Source organism: Liolophura sinensis, chromosome 1 (assembly GCF_032854445.1).
Source record: "Liolophura sinensis isolate JHLJ2023 chromosome 1, CUHK_Ljap_v2, whole genome shotgun sequence".
In the NCBI taxonomy this organism is placed as follows: domain Eukaryota; kingdom Metazoa; phylum Mollusca; class Polyplacophora; order Chitonida; family Chitonidae; genus Liolophura; species Liolophura sinensis.
In genome coordinates this window covers 35971859-35991237 of record NC_088295.1, presented here as the reverse complement: position 1 = coordinate 35991237, position 19379 = coordinate 35971859, and the positions used below count along the sequence as shown (strand labels likewise).

The 19379-nt window shown below is 36.0% G+C and overlaps 2 protein-coding genes across 4 annotated transcripts in view; one reads left to right on the top strand and one right to left on the bottom strand.

Annotated features, from left to right (window-relative positions):
* LOC135461338 (tuberin-like) overlaps window positions 1-8766 on the bottom strand; it is a 32731-nt gene extending 23965 nt beyond the window's left edge. For all 3 annotated transcript variants that reach the window (XM_064738376.1, XM_064738378.1, XM_064738377.1), the window contains exons 1-17: window positions 8587-8766; window positions 8001-8087; window positions 7459-7569; window positions 6810-6889; window positions 6462-6526; window positions 6015-6147; window positions 5272-5320; window positions 4901-5026; window positions 4531-4604; window positions 4118-4244; window positions 3583-3726; window positions 2905-3054; window positions 2528-2631; window positions 2217-2298; window positions 1539-1694; window positions 815-955; window positions 143-265 (exon numbers count right to left, since the gene is read on the bottom strand). In XM_064738376.1, the coding sequence (XP_064594446.1) occupies window positions 143-265; window positions 815-955; window positions 1539-1694; window positions 2217-2298; window positions 2528-2631; window positions 2905-3054; window positions 3583-3726; window positions 4118-4244; window positions 4531-4604; window positions 4901-5026; window positions 5272-5320; window positions 6015-6147; window positions 6462-6526; window positions 6810-6889; window positions 7459-7569; window positions 8001-8087; window positions 8587-8730 (1896 nt within the window). In that variant the 5' untranslated portion in view covers window positions 8731-8766. The remainder of the gene's footprint in view (window positions 1-142; window positions 266-814; window positions 956-1538; window positions 1695-2216; window positions 2299-2527; window positions 2632-2904; window positions 3055-3582; window positions 3727-4117; window positions 4245-4530; window positions 4605-4900; window positions 5027-5271; window positions 5321-6014; window positions 6148-6461; window positions 6527-6809; window positions 6890-7458; window positions 7570-8000; window positions 8088-8586) is intronic.
* Window positions 8767-8985: 219 nt separating this feature from the next.
* LOC135471052 (3-mercaptopyruvate sulfurtransferase-like) lies at window positions 8986-17852 on the top strand. The gene is made up of 3 exons (XM_064750104.1): window positions 8986-9704; window positions 13483-13641; window positions 15409-17852. Exons 1-3 carry the CDS (start codon window positions 9122-9124, stop codon window positions 15540-15542), a joined length of 876 nt encoding a protein of 291 aa, XP_064606174.1. The 5' UTR covers window positions 8986-9121; the 3' UTR covers window positions 15543-17852.
* Window positions 17853-19379: the final 1527 nt, after the last annotated feature.

The window sequence follows — 19379 nt, the reverse complement described above, 5'->3', positions numbered from 1 at the left end:
AAAACCAAACTGAATTTTATATATGAGTGTACAGGTTTACTGCTCTGAGCTTATTGATCACAAATTACTGTTAAGTTCATAAATGTTGATCACAATTAGCTTGGCATAGCTATAAAGGAATTATATGTGAAGAAAAACTCACCAACTGTCGAATACTATTAGCAGTGACAGAAAGATAATTGTGATCATAGTGTTTCTTCAAGTGACCTATCAAAAGGTCATAAACTTTGAGGCAGTGGGTTGAGGGCATCAGATATAACTTTGCCTGCAAAAAACAAGAAAAACGAAATTTTCAGGAAATGAAAATTAAATATGAATTGTGCTTCATGTAACCATTATTTATGGCAAAAGCTATTGAAAGATTTGAGTAACTGCTATAAAAAGCTCCAAAACTCATTTGTTCTTTCCTTTATTACGTCACAATTATCTGTGCACGTGTGCTCATAAAACATACATGAAGTACATACGCCTTGTAACGTCACAGAAGAAAACAATGCACTGTACTATCATTTGGACTGTCTGTGTAGCCTGTCCTCAAGTCTCCCATTATTGCTAGTCACATATTACCAGTCACACCTACTTTGCAAGAAAGTTTCATATATCCACCCATACAGGCCATGGATAGGCCCACAGAAAGGACTGTTGACAAGTATGGTAAATATAAGTAACATTAGAACAATTAACATTACAAAAAAGCCAGTAAGTAAAACTTTGTCACAACAAAAACTGAGGTGACCACCATCTTTTCATCCATCAATCAATCAATCAATCAATCCAATTATTGCTTTGCAAATAAACAGCTCAACAAGTGTACCTTGAACATGTCTATCAGCTGCACAGCAGCAGTTTTCGTGTCAATTAGATGTTCCTCACTGCGGGGTAGACTCAGTTCAGAACTCTCCCCAACACTGGGACCATTCACTGTTACGGTGGCTACTAAAGATTTGTTCAACACCTGCAAAAACAGAACACAAAGGCTTCTTATCAAAACCCTGTGTTGCTCTCTAGTTAATGTGTAACAGAAGAATGGTCATCTAATTCTTCTTCACAAGGCATAAGATGAAAAAAATGCAGTGTTTTACGATAGCTAGATAGAACTGCATTAACTTATTTTGTTAATAATAATAATAATAATAATAAACTTTATTTACAGAGGATTATTTACACTTAGTCAACAGTTCATGTCCGAGGCCCTCTCACTCACAAATTCACACTAACTTCACTCTGTAGTTGCATGATTTACAGTGAAGTAAGTATGTGTACATGTATATATGAAAAATACATAAGCAGTTTATAATGCCATTATGGTCTGATGTATAACTGACTAGTCTAGACAGAACAAAGTTTTCCAAACACATCAGAATATAGCCCATGAGCAGTTATTTGAATGGACTTTATATGCATATGCAAAAAAAAAGTTGAAATACATGATAATACATGTATGAATACATTGGAGAAACATGCCCCCAAAACTCAAGTCTAAGCGCGAAATCTTTCAATCCACGAGTGCAATGATATGTAAAGAGAATTGAACTGACCTTCTCCACAATCATGAGTAGATCAAGACACCTTTGTGTTGAGCAGCTCTGAGCCAGGCAGACCAGTATTTCCGTGGCAACCATCCTCACTTGAGGGTCTGGGTCAGTCTCAATGTGACATAAGTGAGGCAGCACCACCTTCTCTATCAGGTCATCCTACATCAAGGACAATATACACGTTCTTTACTGAAGAGCTGTTAGATGACACACTTCTCGGAGTGGCAATAATGCATGTTTTTAATCCCAAAGAACCAATACAGTTTGTTTCTTAAAACTTTTAGACTTGCAGATCAAAGAGTAGGTTTGATAACAGTGTAATTACACTTACACATTGCCACGGCTAGTGTGACACTATATAAACCAAGACATTTTACAAATTCATCTTCTTAATTACTGAACAATTTTTACAGATGCCCGATTCAAATATGTTGATAGACTTACCATGTTAGTACAAATCGTTACGAAGGCTCTGTCTTGGCGGAAAAAAGGATGACATAAAGTCTAAATCTAGGAACATTTTATATAGGTTACATATTATACAAGGGCATAAAACTATGAACAGCCAACAACAGCTTCAACCATCTAAGTTAGGAGTATACTTAGTCATTCCTTGAACCAAAAGATATCTGCAGTTCAATAAATATATATTTAAACGGTTTAAAATTTCACAATAGTCACCTCATAGATATGCTTGTTGGTGCTTAAAACAAATGACAAAACATCCAACGCTTTCTTTCTTATACTTGTTCTTATCTCATGTCTGAAAAACAAAAAGATCTGATAAGATAAATCTCACATTAGATCAATCTTTTATCAACAGACAATGAGATTTTCTATATTCTTTAATGTCACATTTACACTGGTCTTTTAAAAAGTTGTCTTCAGGTCCCTCTGCGGTGAGTGAAGTATTAAGAACATGTTTTATATGGATAGGGTTACTTGACATCATTTTGATTTTACTGCCCCATACGGCTAAGCAATGTACTTACCTGAAATATTTGTCAATAATGTTGTACAGGTTAGAGATCCAGTTCTCTTTCCCCGGATGAACAGACTGAGCATGATAAGACACCAGCATTATTACAGAACTCTCCTGTTATAAAGGAAGAAAAGGTTGAATGATGCATCATCAAAAGTTATATATCAAGCATAAAATCATGTTACAAATTACCAGTAGAAAAAAGCCTAGCAAACATGAATATCCGCATCCAAAATTTAGATAATCTCAATACATGCATTTTAATGTTCACGAAAATGGTCAAACAGGAACCAGATAGCCCCTTTAGGCAGGTACAAAAAGATTACAACATTAAATTATAGACACACAGAGAGTGGATCAGTGTCAGCTATCCTACACAGTACTTACTGGTCGTTTTGTTGCACAAAGTTCAACAATGTGGAAGAAACGAGAGACAGATCCCATGAACTGCCCCTGCTCATTGAGCTTCTCCACTTCAGTCAGGATGTCATGTAGTTCTGAGGGCATTCTGGGGTCTAAGGATGCTGATGAGTGACTCTGATAACAATACAGCAAATGTATATGTTACTTGATATGTTGTTTGTTTGATTTTCGTATCACTGTCAACATGATTTCTGTAACATTATCACAGCTGTGTCTCCTTGTATCCAGCCTATCACAGTGTGACACATTCATTGTGCGATTTTGATGGAATGCCATTCTTAAAACACCTTCTAACAGTGAGTCAACCATTGCCAGGAGTCCTTCATAAAAGTCACTATAACAGTATGTTCAAGTTGTCTGAATAAAAAAAAACATTTATGGCAAAAACGAAAACGAAGTTCTGGTGCCTGTCGCCAATGCTGTCTCTGTGAGTTCCAGTCTAGCTCATGCTGGCTTCCTCTCTGTCCATATGTGGGAAGGTCTGCCAGCAACCTGTGGATGGTCGTGGGTTTCCCCTGGGCTCTGTTTGGTTTCCTCCCACTATAATGCTGGCCGCCATTGTACAAATGAAATATTCTTGAGTACGGCGTAAAACACCAATTAAATTAATAAATAAATACATTACAAATGTGAAAGTCTTACCTCCACATGCTTGAGTAAGGCTTCCACTATATCCAAAATAACATCCCATGAGGATACCTGCAAGTCTTTACCATACTTTTTAACCAGCCTCTGAATTGACAGGGTGATCTCATAAGCCACCATTGTGTTGTTACATGGCAATGCCTGAGAATGGGTAGTAAAAAAGATTCTTTCTACAAAGTGCACCTTAAGGCTTTAAGCTGTCATGTGCATTATAACAATCAGTTTTACGTAGATTTCAGAACTTAAATATAAGCATAAATATTTCAACTAGCAACAAGTAATGTCTTTCACCTAATGTTTATCATTTTCAAAGTCACACATTTTCGCTGATTCCAACTGATTCATCCACCTTGTGGTGCCCTTTAAATGTTTTTATACAGTTTGATTAATTCCTTATCAGAAACACCCGAGTGTTGGCATAACAAGTATCATTTCAATGCATTTATGTGAATCTGAAAGGTGGATTTTTACATGCTCAACTTTAGGCGAAATGGAGTAACTTATGAACACTTAATTGGTACATAAACTTCACCTGTTTGAACGATGGCAGAACAGAAGATGGGGTATGCTTTAGGGAGGTAACTCTTCTTGATCCCCACAATGCCATCCCAATGAAGAACACTGCACCACGAACTAGAATACTGTCAACTGGCTGGCGTCTGTAGGCAGAGGAATACATGTTTGTACACAAGCAAATATTATATAAAAGCAACCATATTAAATACATTATGCTTGTATACTGTCACTTTATGTTTTCATTTTTATTATATTTACAGGAAATCTTGACCGTGGCCTTAACCAAAATTAAAGAAATAAACAATTTAACTGAATCAATAATAATAGATATGTGTAACTAACTTACAAAAAATTAAATTTCACAAAATTGAGTATGTAGACCTAAATACCACAACCTTTCCCAAAAGGTATATTTAACTTACTACTCACCTGTCCTGCAAAATACGACACATGGTGTAAATACTGCTATGTCCCAAATGTGTACCCAGTAGTTTACGCATGAGCTATTAAAAAAAATGGAGAAACAATATCTATGTTTTTGAAATTTAAAACGATTCATTATTCATAAGCTAAACATAGTAAAACTATAATCATAAAAGTTTGTTAAGAATAAAATAAAAAATGTCATATGTATCACTTAATAAATGAATGCATGGATGGCTCAATGCAACATTGGCAGCATTTCAGCCAAACCATGGCAACAGAAAAAAAAAAGAATAAAACAACCTGATTTCTAACATTCAAAAGCCTTGACAGGTAAAAACTTTTAAAATTCTTTCAGTTATAAGCCAATACTTACCTCCCAGCTGCCCTCGCAGAACTTAGGCATATTTACAACTCTACAGAGGGAGGCAATAAAGTGGTAGAGACTACTAGAGGGGAGATAACTGTAGCACACAACTGTGTCAAGGACATCCAGGCAATACTGAAAACCAACACAACCACCAATAACATATACATACAATAGAAGTTAAGGCATGAAATCATTTACTTTTCAAAATATTTTGCCAAAATCATGTTTAATTCAGTCATTAAATATCATCTTCTATAACAATTAAATATGTCCAACTATGAAACACCACTACATAAATATTACAAGTAAATTTTTTGACACCAAGTAGAGTGGTCAGGATAAATGTAAACAGGAATAGCTTTTATACTGGTAGTCACCTTGATGTCATCCTCAGTTCGTGTTTGATTAATAACCACACAGGTATTTCTACAAGTCAAAACAACAATTATAAAACATAATTTTTCATTTACAATTGACAAGAATGATCAACATATTTATTAATAATACATGTACTCCCATTATTTAATGTTGTTCTCAAAGATATTTCACAAGTCATGTTTTCAGATGTCAAATGAGACCAGATACTTCACAACTTTAGGATACAGCATGAACCTGTGAGAGCTAGACTTGACACCACCACCTCATTCGTTGTGAGGAGAACAAAGGTTCAGGAAGGGATCCTAATTATAATAACGCTTGAAAACAGTTATCTGAACACTGTTTACATCTATCCAATGAACACATTCCAACAAAGAAAATTTGGTTCAAGTCAAATCTTACAGCTGAAAAACCTTTATTTACATCTTTATTTACATATACATGTATTTATATCTACCCTAGATGACCATAAATTTCATCCATGACTAGCTGGCTCATTTTTCCTGATTGTAAGAGTTTTATTGATTACAGATTATAGGTGTTTTAATGTTTGTGTGGTCTGGATTTTGTGACATTTATTTGCCTCCAAAAATGCATTTTTTTCCATGAAATTTTAGGTCAATTAATACAATTATGTATACATTTCAAAAGAAACAAGTACTGTACATATGGTAAATATTTACACAGAACTGCACCAGAAACATCATACAAATTTCAATTTTTCAAGAAAATAGCAACATACTGCACTAATTTTCCCACAATCTCCTCATCTAGGTAAGCTGCATTGAACTTGATGACATTGACCAAGAGCTTCAGGAAGTCACTCTGTTTGCCCACCCTCATTACTTCTGGCATCCACGCCAGCAAAAATGGGCCTGAAACAAAGTATTACAGGCAGTATTTAATCAATTCATATCCAATATTTGATACCCGCTAAAAAACTATACACCACAGCAAAATTTCAAATAGAGTGACAATAAAATTAAAGTATTATTATATGTTGACAACAATGAAAACCTTTCATATATGTGGTAACTCAAAGGTAAATTTAAGCCGTGTTAGAAGAAAAAACAAATTCTCAAGAGTAATACTTTCTGAATGTTTTAAATACTTCAAAAGAGAAAAGAGTTTTTGCCAATTTACTTCACTCGCAAAGTATCGTTATAACACCTGTTTACAACAAACTCACCAACATCCTCCTCAAAGTACTGCAGGTCTTTCCCATTCTCTGTCAGAATATTAAACAAGTCCAGCCTGTAAAGTTTAACAAACAAAAAATCTGAATGAAATGATTTACACAAATAATGTGATGTGCTCACATTACAATATCACAGAATAGCTTCAAAACTCACAGTACGAGTCATTTCTTCACACATACACATGTTAGTCTTACAGGGAAGATAGTATGTTTTACTTCATTCTGTTGTTGCATAATAACGAATTAAAAAAAATAATTTCCAACTGGGAGGGGACTGGTTTGCTTGCAAGATTATATACACGTACATACATTACATTAGCAACATTTTATATTTTATACCTATAGTTCAGATCTTCCGGTTTGGTCAACTCTTCTATGACATGAAAGAAATGAGACCTCATGATTCCCAGTTGAGAGTACTGAAATGAGGACAAGCTTCCTAGTTGTCACATACATAGTCAGTCGTAAGTACATGTGCCCAAAAAACATAAATATTCATGACTTGTTCAATATACATACACAGTACAGTTCAATTAATAGTATAGATTTATTTATTTATTTATCTGATTGGCGTTTTACGTCATACTCCAGATTATTTCATTTACACAATGGCGACCAGCACTGTGGTCAAATGGAACAGAGCAGAGCCCGAGGGAAAGCCATGACCATCTGCAGGTTGTTGCCAGACGTTGCCGTGTACATATGGTACAAAAATCCTACATTTATCAAGGTTTCATGTACACTGTCAGAACAGCTCTTACCTAAGTGTGTGTACACAATACAAAAGTTACATGTACTTGAATTTCTACAGAAAATAACCAAACAATTAGAGTCTGGAATCCAACACTAACACTAAAGTCACTGAAGTTCACCTTAGGAACTAAACATATACATGTGATTAATTTTCTATATAAAGGCACATAAGTATTCCAAAAGTATGCCCCTGGCCCAGTGACTGTGAGTTTCTATAATGCAACAAAGTCATTACCTGTCCCTCTATCAAGCAGTGTAGAAATGATAAAGCCACATATCTGTTTTCAGCAGGGACCTGGGGTTGAATCAGGTCCCTCACACTCAGCCACAATGCTTCAACAGCTCCCTAAAACAGTACAACGCATAATTTAAGACTTAAAAATGTACTTATGAGTTATCACGTAACATATAAACTGGAGACTAGATAAATTTATTTCTTTATTACTCAAGAATATTTCACTTACATGACAGCAGTCAGCATTATAGTGGGAGGAAAAAGAGCAGAGCCTGGGGGAGCCATCAGCAGGTTACTGGTAGACCTTCCCGCTTATAGCCACAGAGGAAGCCAGAATGAACTCACAGTGACTGCATTGGTGAGAGGTACATAGGTCATTGCTCCGTGTTGGCGTGCTACCCCCCTTGGGCACAGAGGCCCCCCCGAGACTAGATAAAATAAACTATAATGATACTTTATAATGACTACTTTGCTGAGAAAGAGTAGATCTTCAATAATTAAACATTTTGGTACTCAATCAGACTTATGTATATTTCACTTACATCTTTCAGTCTTTTTTTCAACAGGACATCACACAGTTCTTTGATAGTTTTTATTCGATTGTTTGCAGGACTTTCTGGGCTTATTTCCTGCAATACATCAAAAGATTAACATCACATAAATAGGTTATACAATCAATATACCTATTTAGTTCAATTAAATTAAACGTTAATTTAACTGAGCAATAAACTTATTCAGACTGTAATAGTTTATACAGTTAACTTTTGCGTTTAATACTTTGACTCAGTGTCCTCAAATGCTGCAGACGGAGTAATCATCAGATGACAAATTTTTATAATAAACAAATTACTTTGGAACTAAGGTTTATTTGATATCTTCAATCCGTATGTCATCAGTTTATTTTTATCACTAATATCAGCTGTTTATTCATAGCGTATTAAATTCCAGATACGATCACCGGCAACGAACATTATGATTTACGTCATATGACTGTATAGCCAGAATTGCTTTGGTCGTTGCAGGATCTTAAAACTTATGCACAAATGTGTTGTCATATCCCTTTTTGCTCCAGTTTAGCAATGGTTCATACATCGGGAATTGGACACCCAATGATACTAAACCATTTACCTTCAGCAGGTCTGGCGTGAAGACGTAGTCTCTGGCTTGAGTTCTGATGTGAACGTTTTTCGGCACAGTCGGTCTACTAATTCCTAGGAAGCTTTTTAAACGATCTTTCAAGTTTTCATCTCCCCTCGCAGGCTGCTTGGACATATTTTAGGATTTTTGGCTGGCCATTCCAAAGATCTGTCAAACTGTTCAAGGAGCCAGCCCGCTGAATGGGACGTTCAGAAACTGTTATTGTGTATCGTTACTGAAAACGGATTTATTGTAAAGTAACCTTTATAAAAAAATATAGAACAAAATTGAGCAAAAAAACAATGCTTTAATTAAGAACAACAATACTGTTCATTTGAAGTTCTGATTTACGAAATTACGAAGTAAATGTTACTAAATATGCGGATTTAATACTAATTAGTTTCCGTTTAAATCGAAGTCCAGATATTGTGTATTTATCTGCAAGCAGACTGCAAAACAACATCCTCTTGTACAACTTCCATCTGACTGTTCGTCTTTTCGCTTTTTTCCATCAAGTGATTGTCAAATGAATCGCCCGTCGACATTAGTTTCGGTCAAATGGCTCGCAGAAAAATTGGCGATTGGGGCGAAAGGGTTGCGAATACTTGATTCTTCTTGGCACCTGCCTAACTCGGGCAGAAATGGTGCACAGGAGTACGCTGAAAAACACATCCCAGGGGCATTGTTCTTTGATATTGACGCATGCTGTGACAAAACGTCTAGCTTAGATCACATGTTGCCATCTCCACAGGATTTTGAGAAATATGTGGGGAGTCTGGGAATAAGCAACAATACCCATGTTATTGTGTATGACAATAATGAGACTTTCGGGGTGTTCTCCTGCCCAAGAGTTTGGTGGACCTTCAAGGTGTTTGGGCATGATTCCGTGTCCATACTGAATGGAGGTCTGCCACAGTGGTGTGCCAACAACTTCGAAGTCACTAAAGAAGTACCACAAGTGCAACCAGAAATATTCAAAGCTAACTTTTTATCTCATCTTGTCAAAAGTTTTGAAGATGTCAAGGCTAATCTAACTTCTGCTGATTATCAAGTTGTAGATGCAAGGGCTTCTGGAAGATTCAATGGTACTTCGCCAGAACCAAGACCAGGTATTCTATTGTTGCTACACTGTAGGTGGATTGTATTATGTTATCACAATTTTGTTAGTCTCTGTCTGTCTGTCCGTATCCATGTGTGATAGATAGAGAACCTACATTAGCCTAATGAATTAGACATTCATTCAAATGATTCAGCATCTAACAGAAGTCCATTCCCAAAACCTTGGGTATATAATTTCCTAGCGGCACACATAATTTCTTTAACGTTTAGTACCAACGCTTATTCATACGGCAAATCCCAAGCCGGAGGAATTGCACTTTTGTTTACCACAGTCAGCTTCTGTTATGCTTGTATCAGACTTTTCTTGACCATATCCTCAGCAAATTGCAGAATTGAAGGAAACGTGGCTGCCCATTCAAATTTTGCCAGGTTTGTGGTATAGAAATAGCTGATTTGAGTATAACTGAAGCCAGTTGTGGTCCAGCAAAGGTACAATCCTCCAGACTGTAGGGATTGCCGAACTAGAAAATGTCAGGAAGTGATATGAACATCTAAGTTCAGTTAGGAAAATAGGCCTTGGGTTTTGGGAAAGGACCTCTGTTAGATGATGCATCATTTGCATACAACATGTAATTCATTTGGCTACATGGAAGTTTAGATTTGATGATGTTGTGCCTCACATTTGTCCATGCCAGCAGTTGCCATGGTTGCCAGATTGTCAATCCTCCTGCCTTATAAATAGGTATGCCCCTTGTGTCAGATTACAAGTGTTCATTAGTTTTCTATGTGCACTTATAAGTTTTGGTGAATGCATAGATACAGAGGTAACTGTGTCACACCATACACTTGTCAATTTCTGCAGTCACCATGGTAACCAGATTGCCATTTTCCGTTGTCCGCAACATATCTATATTGATAAAATGGCAGGTGATTGACCGGAAACAAGGAATCAAGTGTATGGAATGTTGTATCAAAAATAAATTTCAAAATATGAAATGGTAGCTCAATTTCGTAATTTTATTTACCAAAAATGTAATATTTAAACCAAAATTTACATAACCTACAAAAAAGCATAGTAAGTGAAAGCATATGACTATTCCAGACACAGGTATGTAGCCGGGATGGGTTTCCCCTGAGCCCTGTCCAGTTTCCGTCCACCATAAGTGCCGGTGTAAGTGAAAAGCTTGTTGTCTTGAGTGCTGGGTAAAGCACAACTCAAATCAAATAAATACACTGTAAATCATTTTGGTGGGAAAGAAGGTTTATGAGTTCACATGTAGCTTTAGAGGGCCATGTTTGTCTTGGATAATCACACGGTTTCTTGAATGAAAAAGTTGTCTTTAGAGAAATATTATTTTGCATGAAATTTTGTTTGTTGACATGAAATTCTTGTTCTGGATGAAATTTTGCCTTGGACCATAATTTACATCTTGGGTTAGCATCTGTGTTACTGTGAGAATGTGTCTTTGGTTGAAAAATCATGTTTATTTTGGACATAAAATACAGGCTGAAAAAAATTTAAAAGAAGTTTTGGAATGGTTTTAGTTAATGTTTGCTTTGCTTTCAGCTTTGGCATTCCATGCAAGTGTGATAGGTCCAAGTGAAGAATCAGAACTTATGCATGGGTCAGACTGATTTTCAACTCGGTATCGGGTATACAGAATGAAATCTGACTTGATATGGGGGGGTACAGAATGAAATCCGGCTTATTATGTTGACACACAATGAAATCCAGTTTGATATGGGGGACACAGAATGAAATCTGGCTTGTCATGGAGGACACAGAATGAAATTTGGCTTGATATGGAGGACACAAAATGGAATTTAGCTTGATATGGGGGACACAGAGTGAAATCAGGCTTAATATGGTGAACACAAAATGAAATTCAGCTTGATATGTGGGACACAGAATGAAATCCGGCTGGATGTGGGGGACACAGAATGAAATCTGGCTTGATATGGGGGACACAGAATGAAATCTGGCTTGATATGGGAACACACAATGAAATCCCGCTTGTCATGGGTGGCACAGAATGAAATTGAGCTTGATACGGGGGACACAATGAAATATGCTCACAAACTTTTGTAAAATCAGACAGTATTTAAAGCAGTTATTGCATGAAAACAAACAACCAATGAGATTCAAGAAAATCAATTCTTAAATATGCAAAACCTATGTATGATGCATCTGGCAAGTTTTTAACTTGATCTTGGGTTACCCAAAGTAAACATGTAATTTTATGGAAATCAAACATTAAACAAAGTAAACATGTAATTTTATGGAAATCAAACATTAAACAAAGTAAACATGTAATTTTATGGAAATCAAACATTATTTGGAGCCATTTATTGCAAAGGATAATAACACCCAGTGAGAATATTAAATATTCAAATCTTATTGAAGGATTTGGTCTAGTTTCAGTGTCAAGCAATGTGGAGCAGTTATTAGGGGGAAATCAAGTCATGACAGAGAGGTCACAGTCAACTTACTATATATGTACCTAGCTTCCACAGAAAATTGGGATAAAAGTTGTTAAGAGCACTGTTAACACTAATTTAAACAGTGTAGCTGAAAGATCGCCCTTTTTTCTACAGTGTTCTAGGTGTATTGAATCAGACTATATCGAATATCGAATATCGAATTCAGTGCAATTGCACATCAGCACAGAAAGCATTCTACAATGTGTAAACAATTCACAATTGTTCGAAGACCAATATGAAAACAACCTTCCCAAGCCACTATTACACTGTCATCATAGGACTAAAATAATAGTACATGTGCCTGTTAAGGAGATCCAAGCATCATTTTGTCAGCTGGAGTAAGGGAAATGCAGATTATGGTTGTTGGTAAAATTCATTAATAGCCAACCCAGGAACACATTCTCATTTTCAAACTGTAAATGTATAAACAGGGATGTACTATGTTCACCCTTTCTGTTTCCTACATAAAACTTATGACAATCAAATATCTGTTAACAAGGCATCTAAGTGATGAACTTATTTAAAAATATCATCTTCTGATAATCATATCATAACAACTGGACAAGTGGAAGCTCTGCATGGCTTTCAGCAAACAGTACTAGTATGTTATCTTATAATAGATCACATGTAGGCTGGCCTGACACCTAATTTAAGTAATGCAGTTTGTATTTACATGTAGATGTGTGAACATCCATGTAGTGCACTTGCAAATGCACAAAAACACCATGTGTCAGACAGTTTATTAGTCCAGAGTGCAGGTTAAATAAGGCTGTGTGAAGGATGTAGGGCAAACTTGTGTGATCCACATCACTGTGCTGGTCAGGTTAGTAGAGCACTAGCTATGACCCTTTATGGCCATGTTTATGTGGGTCAATATTTTCTTGTATTATACCTCACTGAGGCCTGTAGAGGTAAACCACTGCTGAATACATAGTGTAATTTACTGCAGAAAGGGAGGGAAAATACAATTTACCAGCTTAATGCTAGCATAAATTGAACATGTAGTACACCTCACTGAACAGACAACAAGCCATTTATCACTGATCGTTTGTAGTTTGATGTCAGAATGGTTTTCAGATACCAGCAGATGTGGTGATTTCCAATATTACTGGCCCTCCTCTTTGCTTCACCCTTAAGCATAGTCAGGATCATGCATAAGTGGTATATTCTTGAGTATGATATTAAATAAGGAGAAAATTATTATAGTTTTGATTTAAAGCTGGGAAGAGCATACATAAAATATGATGTGGAGTTGAAGGCAATTTAATGGATAGATCAAAATATGAAGAAAGTATGAAAACATCATCAATTAATAGCCAGATACTGCCTTTCCACCTTAATTTCCAGATATTAAGCCGGGCCACATCCCTGGCTCTGTCAATCTCCCATTCATGAACATCATGGACCCAGAGACAAAGACTGTGAAAAGCCCAGAGGAGCTAAAACATCTGTTTGATGTGGCCAAAATTGATCTGCAGAAACCAGTGATTGCCTCTTGTGGATCAGGTACTGTTCTCATTTTTGTCAGCTACTAATTACAGATTAAAGGAGATTGTATTTAAGCAAAACTGTATCCAAGGAATGCCATTTAATCATCTTGTGCTGGTAGTTGTAACTCTAAGCTACTTATATAGATTAGAACTGAGAAGGAAGTGAGTGAAACCATAACTGTTAGTCACTGAGTAGGCCTAGCTTTTCGAAATCTTATTTTCTCATATTATTTGGAGGCATATCTTTGGGGGCAATAAGCGTTATGAAATGTTATGCTCTCTTACATTTTTATATCAAATGTTTGGGGGCTTAATTTTTCTCCCCAGGTGAATTGATTGATGTTTTCACAAGCCTGTTCACGCTTCTCCACCATGCAAAAATACAATGAATACTGTATTCATTCAATAACGTAAAACTATCGCTGAAGGGATATTATGAATGATCAGAAGGCTCTTTATTATGTCAGAAAGATATAATAGGGTAAACGATGGTCACAGCTTTTCTATGCATGCTGTTAACTGTGTTATGCCATAATTTGGTTTCTGGACGTATCCGTGTTTGCATTAAGGGACTGAAGATAGACAACCCAGAAAAAAGAAAAAAAAAACTTCCACCCTTTACCTGTTCTATCTACGTGTTGGAACATCGAAAAGTTTTGAGAAATCAGGGTAATAAATTTCTTGTTGATTTCATAATCATAAGAGATTCATAACAGATTCCTCTGCTGTAAATTGTGAGCTTATATCATTATTATTTTTCATCATGGGGGAAATAGTTGGGTGACTAGGGATTAGATGATAGATATGAGCATTTACCTCTGTGTGGTCTGTTTGTTTGACAGACAGATTGTCCTACATCTTGAGCATTGGGGTAGGTGAGGTAAATCTTCTGTTTGCCACACATCAGCTCTTTGTATACATTATCACTATCTAAAATCTATCTTGTAAACCAGCGGGGCAAAGTCCTTTTTAGACTTGCTCCACAAATGAATGTGACCTCAGTACTCAAGAAAAATTCAACCATAAACATGGTTTGCCACATTCAGGGAATGTTCTCTGATCTGGACAGATTGTTATTTTTTTTTTTTTTTTTGGAAATTCATATATTTCCTCACCTGAGCTATACATTTTAGTCTTAAAAAGCTTATGAATAATGTTGGCCAAGTTGAATCTAAAGTTGTACTTAACTGTCCAATTTGTTGACAATTCAGAGTGGTCTACTTTTGTAGAAATGCACAGTGACTTGTTCTTGACTGTCACCTATCCATAAATTGTCTTATTAAGAATAGCCTTGAAGGTCACCCTCACCATTTGTGATAAAATAATATCCTCAACTCAGCAAGAACAAAAACAAAACAAAAAAGCCTAGTATCGTTAGGGTTTGTATGGGGCCATGGAAACTGAAAAGATTGGGAATGAAAAGTAACTTTGAAAAACAGGGTAGGTTAGAGATTTTTTGAAGACGGAAAAGTCTAGAAATTAACCTCCAAATGGGCACACTGAGCTGATAAAAAAAAACAGCTGGAGCTATGGTACATAAAACTATGTTAACATTCTCTTGGAGACATTTTTTATTCAGAATTTTGATGTACTACTGTGTATATGTGCAAGCTCAACTAAGATGGTCGGTTTATATTGCTTAAAGTTTGCACAAGTATAGATTTTTTATTCCAAGTAGGCTGCAAGATGTGAATTTTGGTCCTGGAAAAGCATGGAAATATGAAATATTTAAAGTGATGGACACTAAGTCATGTAATACTATAGCTGTGCTTTGTATGCTCAGGTGTGACAGCCTGCTGTGTGGTGCTGGCAGCAGAACTGTGTGGGAAGGAGGATGTTGCTGTGTATGATGGAGCATGGACAGAATGGTTCCTGAGAGCCAAGCCAGACCAAATGGACAACTGCCCTAAAGACTGAACTCAGAGGCAAAAGCAAAACTTCATTTTATACATTTTTTGTTTTGAGTTTTTGGTGTTTTCAAAAAGTTGGAATGTTGAGAATAATATGGCAAAAATAGAAAACACACCAGTTACTGTGTTTCTGGTCTCATGTTATATTTATACATGTATGCAGGTTTTAAAGGAAATTATTCATTGATGTATTTTTATACATGTACAGTGCCGCTGCTTTTGTTATTTCTGTGGAAAAATATAAACGTTCTTGGTCTGAGGGCAATCTGTAACTTCATCCGAGAAATCAACACTTCCTTAACCCTTTGTCGAGAAGGGTTAAAGATTTATCTATATATCATATTGTAATGCATGTCAACCCCCAAGAATCATTGTCAGGTTGGTGTGACAGTTATAAGGAAGAATATTGTATTCATGTTTCTACTCTCCGCATTGCTGCATCTGGAGATCTGGCAGTGAAATATTGGTATACATATAATTATACATAATTTATACCAGTGCATGAAGCTTACAATATATGTATGCCTGAAGAATTATAGATTAACTGATAGCGAGTTCTCCAGAGGATATTCTAGTGCTAATGATTATGTGTGTTAACCTTTATTCTGTGTGTACATCAGCTACTGCATTTTACCTAAAGTTTGGTATATGTAAAAATGCACCATCAGAAGCAGAGAAGACCATACATTGACATTTTTAAGACCAACACTTATGTTTTTTGGTAGGTTCTTAGTCAAACTTCACAAAAATTCTTAAGTGGCACTATAACATAAGGTGAATGACCCAGTCAGCATCATGCAAAATGTGTCACTTGAAAAATGGTAAGCTTCAGGTGAAATACAGTATTCAGCTGATGAAATGTGCCCTAAATGACCATAAATTTTGTCCATTACTAACTTGTCCATTTTTCCTGGTTCTGAGAGTTCTATTGATTTTAGAAAGATATTTTGAGGTTTGTTTGGAACACGGGATGATGTTGTACTGGAAAATTGTAAGTTTCACAAACAGAAATAATATTTTGTGACATTTATTTGCCTTTAAAATTCACTTTTGTGGGCAAAATTTGGGGTCATTTAGGGTAAGTCATGTTATCGTTAGTGAAAAAAGTTTTGATAAAAATCATTATATAACTTAACATGATTACATGTAAATAAATCATGAAACTGATTTCAAGAGCTTTGTTGCCAAAGATTTTTATGTATGACACCCCTGTACTGATTTCAAGAGCATTCATTGTTCCCAAAGATCTTCTTCTATAAAATCCTTGTACCTGGGATTATGTCAAACTTAATCCCAGAATACGACTAAATGCAGAAACTATGAAGGAGTAATCCTCAGCAGGCCCAGTCTTTCTTATTCACTAAACGGTGTACTGATGATCTGCTGGCTTTAAACTATCCATGTATAGCAAAGGCTGTGAAAGATATTTACCCACCTTCTCTGGATTTAAAGGAAACCACAGACTCTTCAGATGGTACATCTTATCTGGACCTATATTTGTACAAATATCAAAACGGTTTCCTCTCACCCGGACTTTACGACTAAAGGAATGGTTCCAGTTTTAACATTTTAATTATCCCTTCTTGGACCATGGACGTATATATATCTCCATGCTTGGACAGCCATATACCGAAGGGCCCTGTATGTGACGTGTACATAGCCCGCCTTTTAGCATATGTTGGATCCTGATCTGTGTTTTGCGTAACGATTTTAATCAAAGTCACAAGTTATTACTACAAATACTTGTGTATCAAGCACCAAACGCCCTCACTCTAAGTGTCATAAGTTTTACAATGAGTATGTATAATTCTCTTGTAAGTAGATATGAACAGAGTGTTGAGATGGCTTTTTGAACACTTGCAATCAAAACGCAACGAAGATACATATTTTATTATGGACAACCTTTACGTTAGCATGGTTCACGATTTCAATACTGAATTCACTCTTTCGTTTAGAACATGCCTTGCGTCTTTCAAACATCATTAAAAACAGTTGACCGCTTCTATTTGCATGATTCCGGCCAAATTTCCTACTTCATATACTTTCTTAGTTCTTTTCTGTAATTCATATAACAGAAAAGACCATATTGCATTAGGTTCTACAGAAAATATTGTAGTACTCATGATTGTATAACGTTGATTCTTTGTGTACATCAGCTATTCTCTAACTAGAATGCGAGTCACGTTTTCCTATACAGATAGGTCTTCATATGCATGCATTACACATGAGGAATTGAAGTAAATGTTCATGGACTCGTATAGATCCATCAACTTTCAAGTTGCAAGTGGTTAAAAAGACAAACTCAGGACAAGGAAGAAGCCAAATTGCGGTTAGTGCATTGTTCTTCAGTAAAAAAAAAAAATCAGTGTACAATTTTTAAGCTTCCTAGAATAAAACGTTTTAATTGTGGCTGTGTGAATTTTTTCTGATAAGTATGGATCCTGTCTTGTATTTTCGACAGACGTTGCAGCACCATAAGTGCCTTTAACTCTTGTTTAGTGCAGTAACGTCAGTAGAAAATACAATATTTCTCCGAAGGAGCAGATTTACTTCACTTCATCGTGGTAAAAGGACCTCCCGAGAAACGGGTGCCTTTCAATTGCTAGATCATTCGATATGAAGGTTATTCCAATGTCGTTCTTCAGATCAAAAACTCGCGTTCGTTCATTCGAGCCTCCAAAGTTTGGCAGCATATATAACTTTGCAATGATCGGTGCTTAATTTTATAGCATCAATGTTTCCCTCAACAATAGTATATATACTGACGGCGATCGTATACCTCAAACATTCTTGAAAATGTACATAATTAAACAAACAATCCAACGAAAGGGTGTCCAAATTCAGATTTGAACCATTATTTGATTTGATTACGCTGAACAAGCCAAATGCCACATTGTTTTCAGCGAAGAAATCATCAGCTTCAACCAAAACTTAACCGCTCGGTAGCAAGGCTCGTGTAGTGTTCCAGTCACACATTGTAATCCTGCATCAGTTTTAGAGGTACTTTTGGAGACGTGTTCACAAGAGCTTTGTTCACAAAGTTGATTGAGGTGTAAAAACTATCTATCTAAATTTAATTTTGTATAATTTTCTATAATTTAAGCCTGTGATTCTTTTCTTCAACTCCAAGATACACTTCAATATACATATATAACCAAATGCAAGACGTGTAGTCATTTGAACAACTGAAGTCAGATATTATTTACATGTTTGTATGGCATAAATGATATTTAAATATTTCATTCATTAAATTCAACCAGGGACTATAAACTTTAAACTAACATGAATTTATAGTGGCTATTAAATTTGATTTAACATTTAACATGGAGAGTCCGCTGACCGCCACTGGACATTTGGTTTTCTACCACGCAGCTGGGCCCATTTCCTGAACTCCCTACTATACTCTGGAATTTCTACATGTACATGTAAAACTACACTTGACCTGTTACACATACATGTATACCATACAGATTTCTGCATGCATGACTTTATATATGACTGAATTGTGCTGTTCACACCAGAGCTATATTCCTATACTCCTTAACTGACTATATATACTCTCGCGTGTTCAAATCTCGCTACCGCTGCGTGACTTCACTGACTTTGAATTGGGCTTTGCTTTCCAGGGCTCATAATTGTTTATTATGCTTGACGCGGTTTTTCCCTGTCTCTGTCCGGTTTCCTTCATCCATATGCCACGATCTCCTTCGATCGTTATAGAGTGAAATAATCTGAGCCCTACGTGAGTTTATTCGAAATCAAATACATGGAGAAAACTATAATCCTTAATTAATGATGAACATCTTCGTGCATTAGCTGAAATCGTGGAAGAAATAACCAGAAA

Excerpts from the sequence above, each read along its gene's own strand:
- LOC135471052 (XM_064750104.1), top strand. The coding sequence starts at position 9,122 with ATGAATCGCCCGTCGACATTAGTTTCGGTCAAATGGCTCGCAGAAAAA. Across the intron at positions 9,705-13,482 it reads TTCGCCAGAACCAAGACCAG|ATATTAAGCCGGGCCACATC; the intron begins GTATTCTATTGT and ends CTTAATTTCCAG. Across the intron at positions 13,642-15,408 it reads GATTGCCTCTTGTGGATCAG|GTGTGACAGCCTGCTGTGTG; the intron begins GTACTGTTCTCA and ends TTGTATGCTCAG.